The following is a 26489-nucleotide window of genomic DNA, read 5'->3' as shown; positions in this document are numbered from 1 at the left end:
ACACAATTGTCAATGTAAAAAATTATATTCTGTTCAAAAGGTTTTTACCTGTTATTTTAACATGTAACATCTTGGATTAATTACACCAAAAAATATTTTACAGTAGATTGTGATTTTTTTTTTAATGTAGATTGTTCATATAACATGAGGGAAAAAATATTTTTATATAGTAAAAGTGCTTGTTAAAATAAAAAAAAAAAAATTAGGGACACCAATTCTGTTGAGCATCTGAAACAACTTTTAACTTATTTTTTTGTACAATCGACGATCATGTTGACAATGTCACTTATCTAATTAAAGACAGTTAATTAATTCATTTTCAAATGGTATCCTACCTCCTCGTTGTATGAAATATTTGACTTAACCCACGTGAGACCTTCTCCACCCTAGAAGAGGAATATCTGATATGTTTCCAGGTCAACGAGGCCACGAGATGTCGCTGCAAAGCTGCCAGAGGTTATCTACTACCCCTCCAAAGTGAAATGCGGCATGCTTGAAGTACAGGTGGCTTGTTAAGAGCAAGGATATGAAAAAACTGAACTTGTTTTTCTAAAGTAACAGCAGAGGAGCTTGACTTGAAATCCCATATGCCAGGGAAGAAAGATTGAAATCTGGTTCTGAAGAGCGTGACTATTTTTGTAAATGGCTCAGCCATGAACAACACCAAAAGCAGACAAAGCTGGGAAGCAAACTTTGCAGTCTGGTACTACTTCTGCAATTAAAAAAACCATATGATCCTTAGCGCATACTGGGTTCTTCTTCCCAAAATGACAAAAAGAATGACTTCATGGCTTCCTGTACTGGGGGGAGATGTGTCAGAGCAGCCAAAATGCACTGGACTGCATACAGCCGTAGAGTGGAATAGGAAGGAAAGGGATTTACCTAAACCGACATAATCAATTCTATTTCTAATGAAGGAAATACCACTGGTAATGAATGTTTCTTCTCCTACAAACATTTTGGAGAGAATGAAAAAAAAGGGAAAAAAATAAAGACATAGAATCAGTAGACAGACCCATACTTTCATGTTTTGATGTGTTTTCAGGAATTATGTTTATATGTAAACATGGAGGCCTTACTGATTCTCTGCAGCTACAAGCTCTTTTTTGACTTTTAATGCTTATTCCAGCTGCAAAGGGGTGTAACTAGCAAGCACAAACATGTAACAGAGCCAGCAGAACTGTGCTACTTAATGACTTTCTGGTGCCTGTGCCACCACTGCATTTGTCTTTTTCGCTATGCCACTAAAGTCGTAATGGGACACAGATGGTGTATTTTAATATGTGTGGCATCATTAGAAATGTTTCACTTAACATCTATTGCTGTATTAGTCTGTAATAGTGATGCAGTTAATGAAGAAGAGAATGTTTTTTATGAGATGGTGTAGAAGTATCTGGTTTTGCCTGTATCTATGCTGAATGTGTAGGCTTCCAAGGACAGGGACTTCCATTTCTTTTTTATTTTTATAGGGCCAAGGTTAAAGACAAGATAAATAAAAAGCTATAATAAACATATAACAAAATAGTTCTGTACTATAAATAAGAGATTTAGGAAAGTCCTGAAAAGGAATAAATGGCTTGTCCTTCCCACCACAACCTGTTTCTTACCTCATGATTGCTGCATACAATGATGATGTGGAATACATATTCACACGGACCTAAACAGATAATTCTCTGCTTGATTCCTCAGGTGAAAAATCTCTTAAAAAATGCTACGAATGTGCAACAGTTAGGCAGAATTCACACCTGGTCCAAGTCAAGCAGTCATCCTAATCAAGCACATGAAAATAAGAACGGGCAGCTAGGTCCACAAGGGGATGATATTTCAAACCGACTCATATCTGTATATGGACTTTACGAAACTCAGTATTCTCAGACCTTACACAATTGTGATTCCTACACAAAATAGTTTTTCAGAATGTTAATTTATCCTTTGAGTGTGAAACAGAAAATATAACCACCTCCAGTTTTTAAAAGCACCTCTTTTTTAAACTAAGTAGACACTTCTCATATTTTAGACTTTCCAAGTACCCTAATATAATGTCGATCGGTTATGTAGTGTTTTGAGTCACCTTCAACCTCAGACATTTCACAGAAAAGCACCCAAAACTACATACAGCTCTTGTTTTGCTACCTTCCTCTGATAATGGCATAATAAATGTCCTAAGCCCTTTATCGTTCACTGGAGAATAAGAAGCCAGCCCTGTGAGGCTGGGTGTTCATCAGGTTTCTGCTGCCTGTGAAGCTTGGTTTTGATTAAGCGCTTCATTTTATAATAAATAGCTATACCGCTGTGGCAATTTCAGTATAATACATGTCATGGTAAGGGAAAAACTCAGCTCTTCTTTTTCGTTTCTTTGGGCTTTTTTATTTGGGGGGGAGGGGGCTGCTTGCTGCCTTTGCGTTTGTGTGTCTCTTTTCCTTCTTTGGGAAGGCTTTGCTCCTACTATCACCTATATTAAGGCCACAAGAATTATTCTGCCTTCTTGGCCTTTATGCAGTTCTTTTCTTTGACCCATTGCCAAGTTTAGCTAAGTCTGTATTCTTCCAGGCAGACATTGGTTCTGCTATTATCCACATGTTCTTCTCGAATCAACAATTTCCCCATTGGTTGAGAATGCAAAGTCTTTTACCTAGACTGTAGAAAAAAGGAACCTATTGTCCGTGTTGTAGAGAGAATGATACAGTATTTTTTCCTACAGTACAGCAAAGACGTGAACAGATGATTTGCTTTATCAAAATTTAAAAACACATATATGTGTCATCTGCGTGTGTGGATTACTGAAATAAAAATCAATCAACCAAAACAGCAAAGAGAAAAAGCACTGCTGACCAAGGGGAAAAAAAGAAAGCATCAAGCCAATCTGGTTTTCATCTTTGCTGATTACCTTTCAGTTACAGGGTTCAAACAGCTCTGCTAGAGAAGAGCGCTGTTCAGTCTGTGATTCATGGGCCTCCAGCATCTCTAAACAGTCTGCACTGAAAGATGGTCTGTAAAGCAATCACCGGCTTCTGGTTGAATCTGTTAAATGGAGATATGTAATCTCAAGAATCGCATTTTTATATAACAAATATTTTTATCTTAAATACTTGTAGTCATAACAACAAATTTATTATTTTATAAAATAATAACAATTTGTTTTCCTAATGCTATATCCTTAAATATTACAATTCTTCTCCTCCCCTCCTGTCACTGCCAAAAATAGAGATACAAGCAAACCTTTTCTTTTTTTTTTTCCCCAAAACCTCAGCTGGTTCTTAAAAAAAATGGATTGATGATTTTCCATTTAACAGATTTATGTTTCCAGGTACATCCTCACTGACTCCAGCACGGTCTGCTGGACCAGCAGAATTGACGGTGGTCTTTAGGAAGAGCTATACGCCCCTCTGCACCAGGAGAGTTACGTCTTTATTAGATTTCACCAGTTATTGCTCAAATAAAAATGTATTATTGCAATGAGCGAAGCTGGTATTTGAAATAGATTAAATTAATTACAAAAGGACCAGAACCAGGGGAAATTAATTCTTAGTTCAACTACGTTTTTTTATAAGTTATATGTATCAAATAATTCTGAGTTGTATAGAAATGAAAAGAAACTTGCGAGAGTGGAAGTATTTAAGAAGCTTCTTAGTGAAAGATAATTCTGGAGATTTGTCTAGTGAATCTTTGTTGTTCTGCTAAATTAAAAGCTAAGTGGCTAACTCAATATTTATAAGCTTCTGAGATGGAAGTGACTCAGGATATGTCTACACTAGAGTGTGCTTCTGAGTAATGACTCATATGTTTGTGGGTGGATTTTAGTTAAACCTGCCTTGAAAGTATGTGTTGCTGTACAGTACAAGGCCCACATTCCTTAAACTTTGAACGCATATTCAGTGCTGAAACTGACTGGATTAAATGGGAGGTCACTCCAGACCCTGCATGGTTCCTAGCATATTGCTGAGGAATTTGTCTATCCTCCTTGGATCCCTCTATGGAAGCTCCTTCCTTCCTTCATGTCAGCATAATAGTTGAGGTAATCGTGATTTGTTTTCTCTCCTCTCTTCTCCCAAAGCCAGAAGGATTAACCACGCGTCCAGTGGAAGCTTTTTACAAGTGAATGGTTTGTTCAGCAGAACAGGCACTTGCTGAGACTTTTAGTGTCACTTCGATTTCTGTATTGCAGAAGGCAGTGTGACTCTAGAGGTAATTAGTGACACACTTACCAGTAATCCAATTGCCAATGAGTAGCCTTGCACTTCTGGCGCATATTAACTATGGCATAGTGGTAAGACCACATCGTCTTATGGATCCAGATGACAGACACTGAGCCCAAAACAATGAGATTACCAATAGCAAAAGTGCTGATAAATTCCCAAGAATAAGTGAATATAAGGGTATAAGAAAATATGTACCAGAAAGAGTAGAACACCTTTCTGGTGTCATGTAGACACTTGGTGTCATGCCTCAGAGGCCGAGGGGATACCTAAAGCAGAGCATAAGAACAAAGCAAACATCTCAGAGTACTCCCTTTATCTCCAGGGACCTATCAGGCAGACAACCAGAGGTGGTTTTTATATTTAGTAGCTCATGATGCATTTTTGTTTCATGAATGTATCCAGCTGTTTTTTGAACTAAGTTTCCAGCATCCATACTGCCATATTAGATCACATAACTGGGGTAAAGAGGAGGAGAAGGAGGAAAAAGAAGCTAATGAAATGCTGTCGGTTTGGCTTCAGTTGAAAAAGGAAACCACTCCACTTGCATGCAATATCCTTCACAACAGTAATTTAAGTGGCCACGATTCTGAAACCCTACTCTAATCAACATGGCAGTTGGCCCTTAAGGGGCTGTAACTTTACTGCATGGTTCTGAAATGCTTCTTTTTACAACCTGCCCTACAGCTGACATGGACACTAACCTTAAACGCAATCAGTCTGAACCTTCACTTCCACTCACTGGCTTTTTTGAGATTCAGCCACTTGCTTCTCTCCTGTTCTCCTGCCATACTGATGACTGCAAATAAGCCTGTCCCATTAACGTTCAGTCTTGATAGGCTCTGTGCTCTGTAGCGGTAGGAAGTTTACCATCCAGTGCCTCAGACTGGAGAACACATTCCCTGGACCACTTTCCATCCCTCGGTCCTTTCCACAGATCTGCTTGAAGTGATCGGTTTGCTCCCTGTGCTGCACGCCAATCTGCTGCTGCACGCCCAGCTGTCCTGGGAAGAGCTCCTGCAAATTAGTGAAAAATCCTGGGGGAAAAAAAAAGAAAACAGAGATTAACCAGAAATGCAAGGTGCTTTTCTGGCAGCAAACAGCTTGATGTACTGCAGATAATATACCATGCAAAAAAAAACCCAACACAAAATGAAGAGCTAAGCATTAAAGATGGGTTTATTCTGAGAAACAGGAGGCATATGGGATAAGGTCTCAAAAAAACCTGAAAGTAGAGGTATGAGGGATGATGATCTGGAACAAGACCCATCACGAGGCAATTCTGCTCTTCACAAGGAGGGCAGAGAGCAAAGAGGAGCATGGTTCCAAACAGCCTCTCCCATGGAGCAGGGAGGAGTTTCCTGGCTGAAGTTCAGCTTGTGCAGGGACAGCTGAGAGGGTCTGAGCTATGCTGTGCTAAAACCTTTACTGCAGGCATTGTGTATTATTAGCCAGCCATAAGTTACAGATGACTAAAACTTCTTCCGCAAGAAAGCCTCCATTTCAAATGTGCTTTTATGTTACTGTAAGTTAAGCACATGAAATAACTGTTAGAATGATTGCCAACCCAAAAAATGTATTTTCGAATAAATGCAGTTCACGTACTTTTACCAAGGCTTTGTTTTATTGTAATCATAAAAACTTTAATTCTCTATACCTACAATTTTATTTTTTAATTATACTTTTATAGTTCATTTTGCTCTGCAGTCAGTCAGCTTAATTTGCAACTCGTATAGATTTTCTGCCCAGCAACAGCAAGAGGAAAACATTCAAAAGAAAAAGACATCGTACCAGAAAAAACACAAAAACTGGCATGGTGACTCAGGGGCAAATATGCTGCTGGAAAAAATTTTAGGTTTTTAATTACCTAGTTTTCAATCTGAGAGGTTCCAAAATCGTAGGAAGGGGCAACAAGATTTGAAAGGATTGGACAAGATGATACAGCGCTGCACATACTTTTCCATCCCAAAGTGCCAGGGTGTGGTTTGCAAACATGGAGCCAGGATAAACCATTATACGCTTTGCTAACTCGAGTGACCTCACAGTGAAAGCATGCGGGACAACCACTGACAAAAGGCCATTTCACTCCATATGGGTTGCTTTCTGAATCGAATTCTGTAGGCATATGATAAGGCCTGAGCAATCAGCCCGTGTTTAATCAGGTAACAACAAACAAAGGCCTGTTACATCAGGCGTCTCTTAATGCCTAGCATCCTATTTAGGTGTATCAGAACTAAAAATATAAATTTTTACTGCCACAGAGCTGGAGCACCTTTATTCCAGCGGGGTAGGCTAGCTCTTCCGACACCAATGGACCGATAGACGCCCTGGCTTTGTCCAGCCTGTGGGTAAGCGAGGCCAGGACCAGGCTGGATCGCTGCCCCCATCCCTGGGTAGGCCATGATGTGCAGTCCCGGCTGCCTGCGAAGGAACCGGCCAGCGAGATGCCTCAGTACCGATCTGGGAGTCGGACTTTAGACTCTGGGGCCCGAGCACGGCAGGGTGAAGCCCGGGCATAGGAGCAGGAGAGGCTGCCATCTCCCCGTCGGGGAGTTTCTCATTAACCAGACTGCTGTAGCGGAGCCCGACGGGGGCCCAACCCGGCTGGCGGGCGGGCAGCCATGCCTCTGAACCGGGGTTGGGGTTGCCCACCAGACCCGGCGTTCCCTCAGAGGAACAGCCCGGCGAGAGGGCTGAGGCGAGGCAAGGGCCGGCCGCCGAGGCGGGCTGAGGCCCCGCCGCCGCCGGGCGCGGTGAGGGGCTGAGGCGCCGAGGCGGGCTGAGGAGCTGAGACGGGCAGCCCCCCTGCCGCCGGGCCCGCTGTGGGGCTGAGGCGCCAAGGCAGGCTGAGGCGCCGAAGCGGGCTGACCCCCCCCTCGCCGCGGCCGGGCGCAGTGAGAGGCTGAGGCGGGCGGCCCCTCTGTCTCCAGGTGTGGTGAGGAGCTGAGGGGGCGCGGCCTTCCCGCCCCTTCGCCGGTTCCCGCCGCCTCTCGCGAGGCCGCCGCCGCCGCCCCCCCTCCCCACGCCCCGGCCCACGTCACCGGCGGAGCAGACGGGGACAACATGGCGGAGCGGCGGAGGCACAGGAAGCGGATCCAGGTAGCTGAGCCTCCCCCTCCCTGCCCGGCCCGCGCCCCCTCCCTGGGCGGCGGGTCCCTCTCCCCGTCCTCAGGGCGGCCCGGCTTCTCCAGGCGGCCTGGTCGCCCCTCAGAGGGGCTTCCCCGCTCCCCGGTTCTGCGGCCTCCCTCCCCTCCCCGACGCCGTGCCGTTGCGAGGAGGCGGCGGGCGGTGCTGTGTGGCCGGCGCTGAGGGAAGCGCCCTGGTTTCGGCCGCCTCCGGGGCAGCGGGAGCCCTGCAGGCGCCGGGAGCGCCGCACCGGTGCTCAGTAAAAGCCCGGCTTGGCGCAGGTTTTCCTCAGAATTTTCTAGCAAATTCGTAAATACCGAGAGAAAAACCGGAGCCCGCTGCGCGGCGGAGGTAGGGGCGTTCCGGGGTGCCGCTGGCTCCGCCGTCCCCGGGCCCCCAGGCACCGGCGGGGGCTGAGGGGCGGCCGGCGGGCCGTCCGGCCTCCCGGTAACCGAGGGCCCGGCGTCTGCGCCCTCAAAAGCACGTCGTCTTGGAGATTTCCAGCTGTTAACCTATTTTTAATCACCGTATTAGGCTCTCACCCGTTACTAGTGTCGAACAATAGCTTAGTGTGGTATAACGACACTCAGAATACCCAGGCGAGCAGCCACTTTAGCCAGGAGCTGACACCCAGCGTGTCTCTTCCAGCCATTCGTAAGCAAAAGACATGGGACAGATGGTATAAGCATCTTAAAAACAAACGTGCCCCAGCCAGGAAATGATGCGGTAAGGAAAGGAAATATGTTTTTAGGAAATATAAGCAAACAACCGCGTCTAAAAATAGACCTAATCAGCTTTGAGATCGTGTTAAAATGTAGTGATAATTCTATGGTGTCATTTAAAGGTAAAGTGAAGTCCGTTTAGGTATTTTTCACTTACTTGGGGAGGTCTGGACTGCTCAATGTATGACTTTAACAGTGAGTTTTACAGACTTTTTAATGCATGTTGGGCATAGTTATAGCACCAGTTCCTATAATGCCTGTTACTGTGATGTATTATTAACCCTAAGCCTAAATAGTGTTTGTTTGGGATTTGTTGTTCTGCTGTAAGCGGAGATAATATTCACGAGAGAAATCATAGAGCCATTCAACAATGTACGCTGCATATGTCATCTTTCTGCTCTCCTTTCTGTACCTTTCCCTTCCCAGCCCACTTTCCTTTCCCCATAGAAGATGATGTGTCTGTATTTTTCATGGTTCCTTTTTTCCCCTTTAATTCAGGTTACTGGGGGGGGGAATGGAAAGAGTTAATTAATCAGAATCTTGTTAGGCAAGCCTTATCAATCACAGACATTCAGTGAATTATCGTAAAACATTACAGAATTATTCTTATTTCATAATCGTTATAGACAGTCCCTTACCAAGGATGACAATAGCTCAGTGAAGCATCTGTGAAATCCAAATTAAATGTAATTTAATGTTGTGTATAATACCCAAGGCTGTGGTCTTGCAGGCACTTAAGCACACGCTTAATTTCCAGCCTGTTGTCAGTAAAAGTATTTCCCGTATTGTTAGTAATTAAATCGATGTCTGGGCGTTAACACTTAAGGTTTAAGATTGTGGCCTAAACTTGTGATATAATTATGCAGATAAATTGCATCTTAGTAGTTTCCCAGTGTATGTCAACAACAATAGGAAGACAAGAGGGGGAACAAAGAATACTGTTGAATGCCCAGAGGCTGTTCTTAATTGGTCAGTGAGTAAAACAGTATGTATTTTTCTTGGTATTTGGTTTTGGGTTGGTTTTTTTTAAGCTTTTTGAACTTTATTGGCATAGTTACAGTCTGATTATTGTGTTTCAGGATAATGCTGCAAGTTTGTTCTTTTAAATTGAGGTGAAGGGTGTTTATTTGTAGGTGTTTCAAGTGCTTTAGAAGTGTGTACTTATTTTAGGGTGGTGTCCCTTAATAAAGGGTCTGTTTCTCATACTATATGCAAGTCTGACATTAGAATACTCCGTTGTCATTAAGTAGAACTGTATTTCTTGACAAGAGTAAGGTTCTTAGGAGGAGACGGTGTATTTAGCTATAGAAGAGGCTGTGTAGTAGAGTTCAGTTACAAATACTGTGTGTACAGAATAATAGGTTCTGAATAATGTTTATATGATTTCATATCTGCCATCAAGATTGGAATCATGGTAGGGCAGCTAGCTACACACGAAAAAAAGTCTTGATAAAATGCTTCAACGTTCTGTCAGACTGACTTTCTATGTTGTCCATCGGAAGTGATAACAGGAAGGATGTGTTTTATAGACTTCATTTTCCTAAAAAGACACGTTGCCCAACCTGTATTGCGTAGTTTAGACTCTTCCTCTGGCAACAAGCTGAAAGTTATGGAGGTTGCAGAAATCTTAATTTCAAAAGTTTGAATAAAGACATTTTAGAGGTAAAGTTTTCAAAGTGTCATTCCTGTAATTTGAGTGTAATTGATGTGGAGATTACTTCAGACCTGCAGTAGTGAAAAGAGACCAGTCTGTAGGATGCAGATTGGAGCCAGTGGGGCCCCACATGATTCAAGTTTCTGGAATCAAGAATGCTTGCTGTATCTAAAGAACTTATTAAAAGAAAAAACAACATATGTTGTCTAATGCATAATTTAATATTTTTTCTTTAGACAGATACATCTCAAAAGATGGGAGATGTCTGAATGCCTGTTACTCCAGCAATCTGATCAAAGCTATTTCATTTCTTGGAAAAAAATACAGTTCCATACGTATCCTGAAATATTCACTTAAGCACAAAATCTTCAGAGTTAGTTACTTTGACAAGCTTTCAGCTGGGTAACACGTGGCACTTTGTTGGCAGGTCTGCAATTTGACTGTTAAGTAGGCATTAAGTTTTAATTACATTGGCCAGATTCCATTGTGCACAGTTTTATTCTGCCCATGTGAAGTTTTGTTTATCTTTGTGTTGCGATTAATAGCACTTGCATAGCACCTTAGTACTGTGTCCTCTATTCTAGAAATGTTAATGCATATAAATACTGCTCTTATGAACAGAGAAAACAGTTCTTAGGCAAATGTCTCACTGCAAATTGATGGCTGAGGTGGCATCAATGCCGTATACATGCCATTAATGACACGTACTTTCCTTGTAGCTTTTTTTTCTCTTGAGTCCCTGTTCTCAGGTGTTGAGATTCTCCTGATGAAGGACATCTACTAATCAGTATTAGCTGTTGTACCCTGCCGTTCTGTTGTGTCTTGATTTGGGCTTTGGTGGATGGAAAATGTGCAACAGCTGCATTGCTGCTTCCTGTGGTACAGTTTTTTGTGAATGAGTATGGAAAGGATCTTCGGAAACAGCAATGCAAAGGTTTTCCAGTAACACAGACTTTAATCCAGCTTGCCTGTTTGTCTTTATTTTCTCATAAATTCTAGTAAAGCTGAGTGGGATGATAACAAAGAATGGCTAAACGACTTCTTCGAAAGTGAGTGGTATCAGGTGATAGAGGAGGAAGAAACAGAGATTAAGGGGGGAAAAAAAGCAGAAAAATAGGAATTAAAAGTAGCAGCCCCACGTGTCAGTAATAGAAGAATTGCTCTGTTTTGAAAATCTGCGTTACATTTTTGGAGGTGAGAAGGAAAAAAGTCGAAACAACTGGCCTAAAGTTAGAAGAGTGAAGCTGGCACGTTTCAGCTTCAAAGTACTGTACATTGCTCCTTTGGCATGTGTTTTAGAACTCGGTATGTATGCAGCTTTTGCTCAAAAACAGTAGTGATAGCTGAAAAGAAAGAAGGAAGAAAACAAATACTTTATAGGATGTGTATAGGACAAAAAATATGTGTTAATGTCTTTCTGTAAAGAAAAGTTAATGTCTTGTGGCTAGCACGCAGCCACGGTAATCCAGAAGAACTGGTTTCTCTGCATGGCTCTGCCACAGTTTCTTTTAAGAGACCTCAGGCAATCCATGTCCTGGTCATCAGTGCAAGAGTGGGACAATTTGGTGCTTATTAGTCACTGAAGAAAATATAGATGGAGTCCTAAGAGCAAATCCTAAAACGCGAATGTGTTTGTTTCTCCTTCTACCCATTCCCACCCAGTGACCTATCGAATCATGCTAATTTGTGTGCTTTTTTCTCTGTCCTACTGCACCTTGATTTATTTTAGGCAAAGTACAAATGTTTCAGCAGGATGGATGAGGAGTACCCGCTCCCCTGCCACAGAACATCTTCTAGTCTAAGGTCCTGAGAGTCAACAGAGAAGGGAAAAAGATAATCTTGTGATTCAACCCAAGCTTTGATGTGCTCAGACCATCTTTAGAGAAGATAACGCTAATGCAGTGGTGGTGTCCTTACAATGTGAGGAGAGGTGTGAGGAATGGAACATGGGTTGACACAGTGTCATTTTTGACATAGCCTCTCAGCTTGAAGAACAGGCTGTGCATGACAAATGTGCTTAAATGACTTCCTTTCCTTATCTGAAAACTGTACAAACTATTAGGCTTCAGAAGTCTTCTGTGGGGGACGGCGTTCTGAAAAACCTAAGTTCTCAGATGTAAGAGCAAAGAAATAAACTAGGTATTCGTTTTATTGAAATGAAAGAATTTTTATGACCCCTTTAAAACAGGAGCATAAATCCTTGTAATGCATTTGTCTGCACATGAAATAGCTTGTCTTGTTAGCGATAGTCATCCTTTACTCTGTTCTGATTTTCCAGAAACCTTGTTTACATTACAGTGTTGTGGAGGGAAATCATCCTGTCTTGAGTCGTGCCTGTCTTCTTGCAATTGTGATGCAAAGAGGAAAAAGGAAAAAGAGTGAAATTTCAAACCACAAATATGCTCTGGCTTTTTGACATCCATTGAAGGGTTCCAGGAGTAAGAGAACCTGAATAAGTCATACTTAGGCAGAGATGAGAAGGAAGCTCCTGGACACACTAGTTTTAATAGCTCAGTTCTGATGTTGGGATTTTTTTAATATATACAGGCCTCTTTTTCTGCTGCAATCCCAGTTAGGTTTAATTAATGGGAGCTACATCAGTGTATTGAAGGAAGTTCAGAATGCGCTCCGCTGTACTTTGATTTGGGACATAATGGTAAAAAGTGAATTTGATGAGGGTTTTTCTTTCAGTTCAGTGGGACTGGAAGGTTGCTGGGTTTGACAATCTCAGCGTCATTTTATAGGTTCATATAGGACAGAATTTTGATAGGACTGCTCGAGGCTTATTCTTAAAAATCTTAATCTTTCAGTGCATTTACTAATAAGTAGGCAGGCTGAGCACTGCTTTTCCTGTCTTCCTGTAGGTAGAATTCTGTCTAGATAAATAAGAGATTGGGCTGGATTTTATTTTTAATGTAATTCTTCCAGAGTTTGTAAATTATCAGGGGTCATAAATCCCTAAATTTTACGTGCTGTCAAGTGACAACATTCATTTTTTGCTATATAAAATTAAAGTAGATGCAAGGGTCTAAAACAAAATCTAGAATAGAAGTATTTGGAAGCTTGACACTATACTATTTTTTATTAATTGAAAACAGTTTAATCATAGAATTTTAATTAAGACGACATTTTACAACATTCCAGTAGTATATTGCCTGAAATGTTTCTTGAATCTTTTCTACTACCTATCCTATAAAAGCAAACTTTAAATATCAGAAAGTTTCCATATGCTTTTTAATGCTGTGTCATTTGTTTCAAAGCTTTATAATTTATTGAGAACTACCTTTTGATTCATTTGTATAATCCTTTTCTAAGTATATAAGGAGGCTTAAAATGCCTGGTGTTTGGCTATTTTTACAACCGAACGTAAAGATTGGTTAAACTGCATCTTTAAGAAGTTGTCCTTAAGATACTGAAATTTTCAGTGCTTTTGTTGATTTTACCTTATAGTGAAATTTAATATTATTTTCTATCTATCATCTGTTTTAATATTTTAACAGAAGCCTGGCTCTGCAATTAAAGAGATGAAAATAGAATGAAAAATGGGGATTAAATTGCAGGGAAAACTTTCTCAGAACAAGCTTGGGTAAACTGTGTCAGTCTCTCTCACAGGGAAGCTTTTTTTGTTTGGGATGTTATGAAACTATCACACAGAAAAGGACAAAGCAATAGATAGTAAGGAGCAATAAAAAAAAAAATAAAAATCTCCTGGTGCCAGCCACTGGCTGTATAGCATGTCACATGACCTAGCAGAATCATAAATATTTTAGGGAAAAAAAATCCTAGCGGGGGAATTAACACTGATGCAAATATCTGTAGCTTCTCTGACTGTTTTACAGTCTGTGCTGTGAAGCAGAGCATTTGCCCTGTGAGTTCTTGTTCCAAGTTTAATTTGTTGGTAGGAAATATTAAATAGCATTATTTTCAAACTCCATTGCTGCAAGAGTCATCACTCTCCATCATACCTTAGCGCATGTGCCATATGATAACGATGGTACACCTTCAGTCATGTTCTCTAAGTGCATTATAACTCATTTTGTTGCTATAAAACCAAATCTGGTTTGGTACCAAATTTGGTAGTATCATCAGTGACTTACAATTACTGGTACAACTGTACCATATAAGGGGACATCAAATCACAGTCTATAAATTATGTGCATATATGTGCTGCCAGTTAGTGAATAGTTTTCCATGCGTTATCTGATGTTTTATACAGCTTTTTAAAATTGGTTAAAAAAAAAAAAGAGGGGGATTGAACATGGAGAAAGAGTTAATTTAATCTGCATGAGGACTGTTAGGATCATCTGGCTTAATTTAGGTACATGTTTTTAAAAACATCTAACTGGTAAGTATGAGAGCATATTTCTGCATACATATAAAGACGTTAGGCTTTAAAAAAATGTTAGTAATCTCAGAACTAACAAACTAGGGAGTGCTTTTGGTAATTTGGATATCTTATGTCTGCATTGTTCTCTTTAAAATTGTCCTCAGATAGGAAAAGCAGCAATCCCATCTAGAAGGATAATTCATTAACCAGTTGATTTTGAAAGTTAGCCATGCAAACTGTTGAAAATTAACAACTCTCTCCATCTAAAGTTTTTATACTGGTGTAACAACATCTATCTGACCTTGCATTGCCACTTAACGTGCGTCTTGTGATAGTATGATTATACATCTTAAAAGTGGTAGTGGAAGTTGTACATGTTTATTGACCTTTAAGAACATTACGTCTTTAAATAGAATCTTTGGATTCTATGTATTCCTGTAAATCACCGATCTGTTTTGTGGCTTCTATAATCTATTTCTTCAGCCAGCATGAGAAGAATAGGTACAGAGAAGGCACTGCCAGACTGAAAAGATGTGTTTCCCAGTTATTGATCTGTGGGTAGCTGGGGGGATCTGGAGAATTAAGCCTTACTGATTAAAAGAACTCTTACGGAAAGAAATTTTGAGGAAGTTTGCCTAAGTCGGTATAATATGCCAAGTGTTTGTTTCAGATCTGTTTTTGTGAAGCAGGAACACTAGAAGGGTCTTCCTTTCCTGCTTACAAATTTTAGGTCTTAATTTTAAAAAATTGAAAACGCCCATCTCCATCCTTTTGTCTTACGTATCTTTGAATTCTGATACCTCTCTGCAAGTTGGTAAGTGCGCAGAATTTATGAACGCGTGCAGACTAAGGGCTTTCTTTTTCTAAAACAGCTGTTTTGATGTTTGTGTACTCCATCCTGCTGAGCTTCACACTGATGTCCCTAGTCTCTAGGTTGGAAAAATCTCCTCAGTGGTACTTTGAAGTTTAAGTCGTTTTGTAGTCATGCAGCGGTACTGACATTTTCTAGACAAGTCTTTCATCTTTGTAACATGTTTTTCTCCTCTTTCACATGAAACTCAGGCTGCTTTGTATTCTCTCAATATGCCTCCTTTGCTGTCATTTCGTACATGCTCGTTCCTCACTCTGTTGTTTTTCTTTGCTTTCAGCTTCACAACTGTTTTCATCCAAGCTTGTGTGCCTTAAGCAGCTTTCCATGGGCCTGGTGCTTTCCTCTCTGTTCCTTCTTTAGCTTGCTCTTTTTCACAGAGCTGTTAAATAAGTTCATAGTTGTTACCTTCGGATCATCTAACTTTAGAATTCCTGCTTTTTTGCTTTATGTAGACAGAAAGTTCTTGGGAAAAACTACTTGACCTATTTTCACATCTTTTACATTTTATTTCTTATTTATATATTGCCATAAAATAATGAAGACTGCAATATCTGATTTTTGACCCCAAATGAATTATTTTCCCATGTGTTTAAAACTGTATTAATTTTGCACTTTTTATTATTGTAGGAGGTCGGTGAGCCATTCAAAGAGGAGAAGGCTGTTGCTAAATACTTGCGTTTCAACTGTCCGACAAAATCCACCAACATGATGGGCCACCGAGTTGATTATTTTATTGGTAGGGTTACTTTTAACCAGAGAACAAAACTTTCTTCTAACATTGTACGGGGTGGGGGGTGGCGGTCTGTTCTCTTTTTATTATTAGTGCTTTATCTAATAAGTACTGATCTTACAGTTTGGTTTTGAAAACTTATCTAGGCATTAGATAGCCATAAAATTAATCTTATCGGCCTGCAGTAAAGACAGTAATTTTCGCTCTGTGATTTAAAGGTTTATAGTTATCAAGAGTGCTGTATTTCAGAATAGTGGCTAGTCTTAACTTTAAAGATTGAGAGGATGTGGAACATCACCAGAACTGACTGACTGGTTGGTGTGGTTCAAGGAACGTGGACTAAATGTTAAAGTAAATGTCATTAGTTTTAATGCGTTTTTAATTCCATTTTTCTCTCTAGCCTCAAAAGCTGTGGATTGCCTCCTGGATTCTAAATGGGCAAAGGCAAAGAAAGGAGAAGAGGCTTTATTTACAAACCGAGAATCTGTAGTTGATTACTGCAACAGGTATGACCTGGCCTAATTCATCAATTTTATTAATGAATATAGTTGTCAAGATGTCTTAGTTATTTAGGAACCAATTTCTCTTATGCTTCATGTGTTCTAAAACATTTGTGGATTTATGTGAAAATAAAGATTGTATTTTTATTACCGTGTTTGTGGGTGTCACACCAGAAATGGGAACAATGTAGTTTCATCATCTTTATTCTCAAAACTCTCTCCTGCTTTCATTATGCTGCTTGGGCCAGCAAGATGAACAAAACGATTTTCCTAAATTTTATAGTTATTTTAAGTTAGTAGGATCAGAGCTCTCAAATCTCTCCTTCCCATTGCCAGAAGCTGGACGTGGAGGTTTAATTTATGCCTCTCAAACGGCCCGTCTCTGCTCCTTAGTGTACTCCAAGTGCATTGTTTAGGTGAATGGCGTATTCTGACTGTACCTCATCTGGGGCAGGCGCATGGGTCTAAGGGGACTGCCAACAATTGGAGACCTCTGTGAAAGCTACTTAGAAGTGAAAAAATACAGCTAATATGTAGTCTTTTTTTCTGGCCTCTTTTAGATAAACAGCGAGGTGAAATTCTTCCCCCAGTTCCAGGGCTGAGGCAGGGCTGATTCTGTGCTTGAACTTTAATCCTTTTGCTGGTTTCTTCAAGAAAGTTTAGAAAAAAGCATTATTTTAACGCAAACAGAAGAGTCAGTTTTCCCTTCCAGAGTCTTTGGACTGAGACAGGAGTCTGTGTGTTTGTTCTTCAGTTACTAAAGCATCAGATGAGGCGATGGTTGGTGAAGTCCTTCGGCTGCAGCAGTGTAAAGAATGGCTGTGTAGTATGCAAAGAGAATCGGTTCAACCCTCTGTTCTCCAGCACTGATTTTTATCACCAGTATCATTTTGTGCCCTGGTGATCCATTTGTCACCATACCATGTCTGCAGTTTGGTTTCTCTTGCTCGCCTCTGTATTGCTAATAACGCTAAGGCCACCTTTGGTCACTGAAGCTGTTTTCAGTGTTTTAAACATTAGCACTGTCTACTTCCTTTGCCTTTTGGAAGGGATGGAGGAACATCGTAATATAAAACTAGTGTCTTCAGTATAAGAGGATGCTTAGGCTCTTATTGGTATTAAAAACAAGTACCTTAACTCTCTTGGTGTGGCTATTGCTTGTTTTACCTGCCCTATCAAACAAAAAACAAATATCAGATCCTGCTGCTTCATCCCGTGACAATTGCATCCATGAGTTGCATATTTAAAACAAGGAACTAACTGAACGCATAATGCTGCTCCAGTACACAGGGTCTCCCGGTGCACTTACATATTGATCAAAGTTCAGTAAGTTTTCTTTTGAGGGGATTTGTCACAAATAAGCTACGTCAATAGCACTTTGTTAGCAGATCTACTGAGGGTTAGCAAGTCGGGAATCGGCACTTCATTGGTTATGTCAAGGTCTGCCCCGCTTCGGGACCTGGCTGTTGGCTGTGCTGATGTCATGGCTGCAGGCTCTGAGCAGCAGTTCTTGCACGATCCCGTCTTTTTAATTCCATCGGAGGTAGAGGCAGCTCCTGCAAGTGAAAGAGGTGTCCTGCAGGCCAGACCCGTCCCCTGGGTTGCTCAGTACCTGAGCCCCCAAAACTTTCAGCTGTGAAGTTGTTTCTCCCAAACACATGATTTTCTGTTGCTAGAAAGAGAATCCACGTCAACAGTTGTCTGAAGGAGGGGTTTTTTACATACCTGAAACAACTTTGCTTGATAGTCAGCATGCACGTAAGTTTAGTTGGTAGCATGACTTCTCTCACTTAAGCGAGTTTTCCTAACTTAATGAGCAGTCCAGCATACGGATTTGGTCTGCAGCAAGAGATGAAAGAAACCAAGGACAAATCAGATCGATTTGGAGCATAGGACCAGGATTTTTGGTGGGAAGGAGTGCTTGGGTTTCACACCCCACTGCTTCCTCTCGGTCTGAAGAGTGGTATTCAGTACTGTTCTCCCCATGCTGGATTTGGCTGTGATCCTTTCAAGGATATTACTTGTTGGCGACAACCTTAGTACTACCAAATACTACATCCTCATGCCCTGCTGGCCATAAAAATACTTGCTATAAGGTATGTTTGCACCACTTACCAAGGAACTCGATAAGCCATAGGTCCACTTTCTTATTCTTGCTATGAAATACATTGACATGAACTTGAAAATAAATACTGGATGGAGTTTCATTAATGGGAAAGATAATTAAATTGTCCTGGGGGCTTCCTCTGTCCTACATCTTGTGTATTTGTTTATATCTATGCAAAATGCTGCCACAGAAAAGTATGGGGCTTACCCAGTTTTGAAGAGATGAACACAAAAAGCAAGGCAAGAGGTGAGACTGCATAATTAGGTCTGGTGTATTTAGTTGTAAACAGAGCAGATAATGGTGACCTCTGTTTTTCAGTCAGGCTATTGATGATTATATTAGATAAATAATCTAGAATGGTATCCAATAACATAATTGAGTGTAAACATTGTTATTGCAGCCACACTTAAACGTATCACTTAACTTTTTCATTTTAAGACTCCTGAAGAAACAATTTTTTCATCGAGCGTTAAAAGTGATGAAAATGAAACCTGACAAGGATACAAAGAAAGAAAAGGAAAAAGGAAAGGTCGAGAGTGGGAAGGAAGAGGAGAAAAAGAGCAAGAAGGAAAGTGGCAAAGACGAAAAAACTAAGAAGGAGAAAGAAAAGGAAAAGAAAAAGGATGGTGAAAAAGAGGAGAGTAAGAAGGTAAGTGCTGTCTGTAAGAGAAGAGGCAAACCTGTAACAGAGAATACATTATCCCATTGTTAAGATGACATTGGCTTAAAAATATGGTGGTTTGTTCTGAAATGTGGCATACCTTTTGTGCCTGTTTTCTTGTCTAAAATATGCTGCGCGTTTTCGTTTTGGTTTGGCTTTTTTTAAAAATCTTTGGAGTTGTTCTGATTTTGATGTAGGTCAAAAAAGAGGCTTCAGTTGGGCTTTTGTGTTCCTCGTCATCTTCTAATGTGGACTGAGTTAATCAAAAACTACTTCTCTTCATCTGCAGCGGGCAGCAACGTGCTGTACAAGTGAACGTTAACATAGAGTGACACATGTGCACGTGACCTGATATCTCAGAGCAGCGCAGCTGCACATGCGAAACAAAAACAATTTTGCGATGTTTGGTAATAAGAATGTTTGGAATGTAATATTTGATATTTGGTGCTTGTAAATAGCTCTGTAATAGGGGCCGGTTTTCTGTATGACAGCTCCATTACTCATCCGCATAATGCCTAGTTTTCACAGACTTCTGATTTATTTACTTTCTTTAAAGTTCAGACTATTATTACCGTACAAATTTTCACATGCTTGTTCCCATTTTCATTCCCGATTTATTTTATTAGCAGAACAGAATTCCTAAATTAAAATGTTAGGAATCTGCGTGAGAAACTTGACAAAGGGATGTGTGTTTTCTTCCATACACAGTGGTACAAATACAGTGAGAGTTAGTAGGACAGTGGTCAAAAGTTATTCTCATTCAGACACTCCTCAGTAAAATTAACAACAGATTTAGTGAGAGGTATGGTCTGCAGGTACAAACATCGAGATCTCAGAAGAAATAAAATAATTATAAACAAAACAGTCTTGCTGGCAGCCTGGACATAGAAGCCAGTATAAGATTACCGAACTCTGGAGGTACTTTAAAATGCTGATTATTAAAGTTATGAACTGCTCTGATTCCCTGTCATCTGGAGTGTTACATTATTAAATGTAATGTTAATTTTTAAACTAATCATTAATTATTGAACAGATATTTTAGCGGATTATATACGCCAGTGGGTACTAACTTGAACATCACAGGACAAAAATTAGAAAGTTAATTTCAAGCAAAGAAATAAGCAAAGAGAAGGAAACAGGGAAGAGGAAGCACAAGATGCAAAAAGAGACTGAGGAGGAGAGAGAACAAAGAGGCAGGAGCTGGTTCGGAAAGGATGCCCGTGCGGTGAATATGCACCAAGGTACCAAAGAACTGTAATAAAGGTAGAGATGATGAAGTGTGGTACTCTGTTCTTGATCTTTGGGCAGACTTTCTATTAATATCAGCGGAGCTTTGCTGTCCATTTGAAGACAGAATGTAATCCTGAAGTCATAGCCTAGTCCTTAGACACTTATTAAAAATAAAATTTCTCTTTCCTTACAGTTTTCCTTAATTTTTGAGGTACCCAGTTGGTAATAAATGAGAACAGGAGGCAATAAAGCATCTTTACTTAAAAAGTATAAACATGATATTAACTTTGTGAAAAGTTATCCAACTCCATAGATATTAAAATACTAGAAATTAAAACCCTCCCTTTTTTTTTTTAATTTTTAAAAAATATATATATATTTTGTGTTTGTCCTCAGGATGAGACCCCAGGAACACCCAAGAAAAAGGAAACGAAGAGGAAATTTAAACTTGAGCCACATGAAGACCAAGTTTTCTTGGATGGAAATGAGGTAAGATTTATGGGTACTTTCTAACTTCGGTGTCAATGTGCTGTTGCCAGATAAGAGGTTCATTTACTGGATTTCTGCAAACTCTTGACACGTTGAAAGAGAAAATAATGGCAATGTGATGGTTGATCTTGAAACATCGGATTTTTAGATACTTGCAAGGAGATTAGAGGGAGATAAATGTAGGATAGCAACTTAAAAAATCTAAAAGAAAACTTAATTGCTGGTTGTTTAGGTGTTACTGGCCACGAGGTGAAGTATTTGTCCTCGGGGTGTGACAGGGTGTTGGACCGGGCTGGGTGACACCCCCAGTAGCCTGGGCCGGCCTCGCAGCTGGCCCCGCTGTGAGCAGGAGGGTGGACTAGAGACCACCCGAGATCCCTTCCAGCCCAGATTATCCTGTGGCCATCGCTGTGCTGAAATGTTTCTAACCAAACACAAGCCTTTCAGCACATGATGTTCAATCACAGGAGGGGAAATCAAAAATACCTGCTACCCAGAGGCTGCCTGACTTTGTGATCTGAGCAGGTGGGTGACACTAAGGCATGCCTGAATTCTCATCCTGGCTTTACCACTGGAACTGTCGTCTTAAATACTTCTTTGTATTTTGCTTTTCTGGAAGACAAAGAATTTAATTCTTTAACAGCTCTGTAATGTACTGTCATATTTGTGCTTTTAAGATTTGGGGCTAAGTGGTAAGTCTTTAACACTGTGCCCTGTGTTGATGCTGTGTGTCACCGAACTGGAATGTCCCCCAAGATTCTCACATACCTCTGGTTATAAAACACACCTGGCAGTGAATGATGTAAATAAATCACTTGTGTGTAAAATGTACTTCCTTTATGTATCTTTACTCTACTCAGTTAGTTCTTTCCCAACCTGCCTTGCTCTGTTTCATCCCGCCTGGTACGGAGTCACACCTACCTCTGATCCTTCCTGGTGTCTTTTCCATGGAGTAACCAGGCTGGACGTGACATTCAGCATGAGGCTGCAGTACTGTCTGCAGTATAACTGTATTTACTTCTTGTCTTAACATCCTTTATTTACTTCTTTGTGTATTAATGAGCTGACAATTTTAAGAACTGCAACTCCCAAGAGCTTTTTTTAAGTAGTAGCTAATTTAGAGCCAATCCTTGTATATTTACACTAGAGCTGGTTTTCCTTTTTCTTCATTATATTGTGCTTACAGACACAGACTATTACACTCTGTCTTATTGCCCAGTCACCAGTCACCATCTCCAGTTTGTTTGAGCTCACGGAACAGTTGACTGGCAGCAGAGCTACACCTGCCTATAGTCAACTTTCGCACCCTGTGAGAAGTAAAATATTAAATACTCGTTGCATCACACTGAAAAACTGTCTTACTGCCGCTGAGTTGTCCTCCTGGTAGCTCCTATTAACACATCTGCCATGAGGGTTGCTGGTTCCTAGTAATCAGCAGCTTCTTTTTACAGTTAATAGCTAAGATTCAAACTGTTTAGTTTGGTAAGAAAAAAAAAAAAATCCTGTTTTTCTAGTTCAGGAAATCCTGCACTTTACCAAGAAGGTTTTCTTTTAATACGGCTGAGCAAATCTGATTCAAAGGGATCCACAGTTCTCGCACAAGCGTTTGGTACTGAGTGTTGCAACAGTGGACATTTAGATAACAGCGCTGTGGAACAGAGGGTACAGTTACACTTATCTGAGGCCGTCAAATGGGACTTATGCTGAACTGAGCATTTCAGCTGGTTGCTTTGTTCCATATGTTCAGTCTGGTTTTTTTCTCTTAAGGGAATTAAGACATTTTTTCTTTACAAAAGTTTTTCTGGCTTCATGCTGAACAACATTAATAAAGAAAGATAAAATCAAGCCTTGATTCAGTGATGTTTCTGAATCTTTCATTTCCCCATCAGTTTTACTGTCTGATTGTTTTCCCCAGGATTTTACGTCACCTGTAAGTTTTCTCTGGGTGCAACTTCTTTTATGAAGTAATTCTCTGAGAGATTCAGTCTCAGATTTCCACTGGTTTTCTTACACAGTATGGAAACTCCTTCCCATCCTTCTCCCCGTCCCAGCTGGAAGCACCAGTGCCTTGCCCAGCGCTGCGTCGTGTCCTGCCCCAGCGGCACAGTGTCCCTCAGCCTCCTGCCACGAGGCTCAGATTATCATCAGCAAAGGCCGTGGTGTGGGCAGGCAGGCGTGCAGCCCCTGGGCTGGTTGCCTCCTTTCGTACCTCTCCCGCTGGCAGAAACCTGTTCCAAGTGTACCCTGCCTGCGACACGCGGCCCTGCCCTGGTACGGTGCAGGGCCCGACAGCACAGCAGCAAGCGTTTGGGTGAGGGAATAAGTGAAATCGTTTATCAGCGAGCTTATTTTCCAAGCGTAAACCAGATTATTTCTGTTGTAGGTGTATGTGTGGATCTATGACCCTGTTCACTTTAAAACTTTTGCCATGGGACTTGTACTTGGTAAGTAAGAGCAGATATTAGTGAGCACATGGTAAATGTAGGCGTAGTATCAACAGGCCTGTCTCTCCTTGGAAAGGTTTGTCTCTTTTCTGCGCAAAGTTTTGCTCTTCAGTTTCAGCATGATTTGACACCAGTCATATTATTGAATTTTGATCTCAGGGTGGAGGGGCTACAGGTGTTTAAAACAAACAAAACCAAACCTGAAACATGCTGTAGCCAATGTCTGAACTTGCACAAGCTTTGCAAGCTGTTAATTGCTGTTGTTTTAAACTAACAAGTTGCCCAATAGGCAAATGTGGTTTACATAAAAATGTGAAAAATGTTAAAGGAATTATTGTAAACTATAATGGTATTTTTCTGACCCTAGAATTTGTATTTGTGTAGAGTAAGCTTAGTTGGCTAACTTCATTTTTTTAATCTAAATTAGTATTGATGTTAACTGACATCAGTGAGCTAGCAGATTGTTGTATTGCCCTTGAGCTGTACCTTCCAGTCCTTGCCCTGAGAGAACCACCTTTCCTGAGAATCCGGATCATCCCTTGGGGCCATAGTCAGGCCTCTTTGGCCAGTCCTTGGGGCCACCATGATCACCCTGCGCCCGTGTCCTGCTGCGCTGGCTACAGGCAGCTCCCCGCTCCCCTGTGTGTGTGTGTGCAAACCCCTCTCCTCAGAGGTGCTCTCTCTGCTCTGGTGACTAAGCGCAGCGCTGTAGAGTTGCTGGATGTGGAATGAGTATGAGAACAGGAGCAGGGGGACCCGGCAAGGTCCAAAATACTGTCAGTAACTCACACTATGCTATGCCAGTACCTTGAATAAATGGTAAGTCTAGAACCTTTATGCACGTAGCAGGAAAAACTCATCGTGCTTCTCATGCTTTTCTCCTTGTCTTTCTATTTAGTGATTGCTGTTATAGCTGCAACCCTGTTCCCGCTCTGGCCAGCAGAAATGCGTGTTGGTGTTTATTACCTCAGTGTAGGCGCGGGCTGTTTTGTCGCCAGTATTCTTCTTCTTGCCGTCGGTAAGTGTCGGTCATCGTCACTTTATCAGCAGGGGAAGTCTAAGAGCGGAGACGCTGCCTGCTTCTTAAAGGCGGTCCGAGATGGGTCGCTGTCTCGCCGTTGCCAGCAAGGGCCAGGCCGATCCCGTGCGTGGATTTCCTTCCTGGCCACCGGGTGTCAGAGTTGTGCCGCAGACAGAGAAAGCGCAGGCTCGCGTCTGTCACCTGTTGGTGTTTCCTGGATAGTGGAGATTTGTTTACGGCCCCTGTTTAAAAATAAAATAATAAAAAAAGCAAAACAAACCCAAGAACTGTGTGTAAGAACAGAATCGGTAGCGAGAATGGTGCTACCAGGATTTTAAAGCTTTCTTGGGTTTGTATTTCTTTAGCAGAAGGGGATTAAGAGCTAAATCATAGATACAAGGTTAATGGGGCAGGGGAGACACGGTGAAAACAAACTTCCACAACGCTATTGCAGAACGAGAGATTTTCCCCCAGGGTCACCCCTTGTCCCTGGCTTCGGGTGGGTGTTAGTAGTGGACATCTCTTACACCATAGTTGTACGCTGTGGGTGTTTACAATACAACCCCAAATTTCCCTTTTCCTTTTTTTATACAGCTCGCTGCATCCTCTTCCTTATCATCTGGCTCATCACTGGAGGAAGGCATCACTTCTGGTTCCTGCCAAACCTCACAGCAGACGTGGGATTCATTGACTCCTTCAGGCCCCTGTACACACACGAATACAAAGGACCAAAAGCAGACTTAAAGAAAGAGGAAAAATCAGAATCCAAAAAGCAGCAAAAATACGACAGCGAGGAGAAATCAGATAGTGAGAAGAAGGAAGAAGAGGATGGGAAAACAGAAGCAACGAGGAACTCGGGAACAGACGGCTCGGGAGGAGAGCGACATTCAGACACTGATAGTGACAGGCGCGAAGACGACAGGTCCCAGCACAGTAGTGGAAACGGAAACGACTTTGAAATGATCACAAAAGAGGAACTGGAACAGCAAACAGATGAAGGGGATTGCGAGGAGGAAGAGGAGGAAGATACCGAAAGTAGGCCTTCACATGAAAAATCATAACTCACTGTGGGTTTGGGACTCAGTATGTGCAAATGGTTGGATTTTCTTTGTTGGCTGATCACCAAAACATAGACCATCCAGTAGCATCTTTGTTTGCTGAAATATACATGTTACCAAACAGTTTTATATCTAGTTCCTTCATTTCTTTTTTTTTAACCATTAACTTGATTACTTGGTACTATGTTAATCATTAATATCCATTGACAGACGTTTTATCAATCTGACAAGTTTTCTATTGATTGATAGATTGCCCAGATCGTCCTCAAACATACTGAAAAAACGTAATTTTCTGGTACTTGCATAACTGGTCAATTAGTTTAGCTTCTCAGACTTGCTTTTGTAAAACAGGTAAAAGTTGAATGACCAAATCTCAGATTATTCCTAGTTATTTGATAGCTAGTTAGGTAAAGCCCTTCTTAGCCCACAGCTTTCTTGATATTTGTCTTGATTTTATTTTCAAAAGATTGTGAAAACTTTCCTAAGAAAACTAGTTTTAGCAGAAATCTTTTGCTGAAAATATAAAAAGCTGGTAGTGCTGAACGTGGCTGCAGTGTTCTCTGTTTCTCCAGACTGTGTGCCAGCAACCGAGGAAATCCAAACTGGTTTTGTACATCGGTTCAGAGAAAGAGGTCATCTCCAGCAGGTGAAGGAAGCAGCACCCTTTGGAAATTATGGCTGTTTTCTTTCTCCTGCTCCGTCGTAATTAAAAAAAATAAAAATGTATTCTGTACATAATTTACAAATAAAGCAAACCATTTACTTTAACTGCTACTTATTATTTAGAGATTTGATCCAGCATTCAGTTTGTATTATTCAAGCCATTTTGTGGTGTATCTATCAGAGAAATGCAAGTCAAGAGGACCTCACAGAATATTTGTGTATGATTGGTAGCTGTTCCACAAGAGCTTTAGTTTTGTGCCAACATTCCATGTATTTGAGTAAATTGATCTTTATTAAATGAAAGCAAACAACATAGCTGTATGTATGCCTTAATGTTAAAACTTTCTATATTCTTGAACTGGAATACTTTTTAAATTGAAGAGGCGGGAGAGGATTTGTCTGTTCAGAACTGTAGGTAACTCAAAGCTAATACAAAGTGACCATTAATAATTTGTTTATAAATCTCTTTTAGTAGTCTGTGCAGTTTCTCTTGCACAGCCCTTTCAGCTGGATGTTTGGAGGACGTACTGTATGTTTTGGTTAACCAAGCATTGACGACGTTAAGACTTGGCGTCGTTCCTCTAGATGAGTTTAACAGTAACTATGGATTTGATCGTCTCCCGAACCCACTCAGAGAAGATAAGGGTAAGCTTGAAGTTTTAATAACTGACTTAAGAGAAATTTTTTCCC

General features: G+C 41.0%; 1 protein-coding gene across 1 annotated transcript; it reads left to right on the top strand.

The window, feature by feature from the left end:
* The first annotated feature begins 7201 nt into the window (after positions 1-7201).
* Positions 7202-26120, top strand: SEC62 (SEC62 homolog, preprotein translocation factor). Its single transcript, XM_074590744.1, has 8 exons — positions 7202-7295; positions 15524-15632; positions 16027-16132; positions 18672-18882; positions 20521-20613; positions 22997-23057; positions 23956-24075; positions 24673-26120. The coding sequence occupies exons 1-8, from the start codon at positions 7260-7262 to the stop codon at positions 25137-25139; spliced, it is 1203 nt and encodes a 400-aa protein (XP_074446845.1). The 5' UTR covers positions 7202-7259; the 3' UTR covers positions 25140-26120.
* Positions 26121-26489: the final 369 nt, after the last annotated feature.

The sequence above is a fragment of the Larus michahellis genome, chromosome 6, assembly GCF_964199755.1.
Source record: "Larus michahellis chromosome 6, bLarMic1.1, whole genome shotgun sequence".
NCBI classification, from domain to species: Eukaryota; Metazoa; Chordata; class Aves; order Charadriiformes; family Laridae; genus Larus; species Larus michahellis.
Note: the sequence above shows the minus strand (reverse complement) of the source record. Positions and strands in the feature narration are given on the sequence as shown.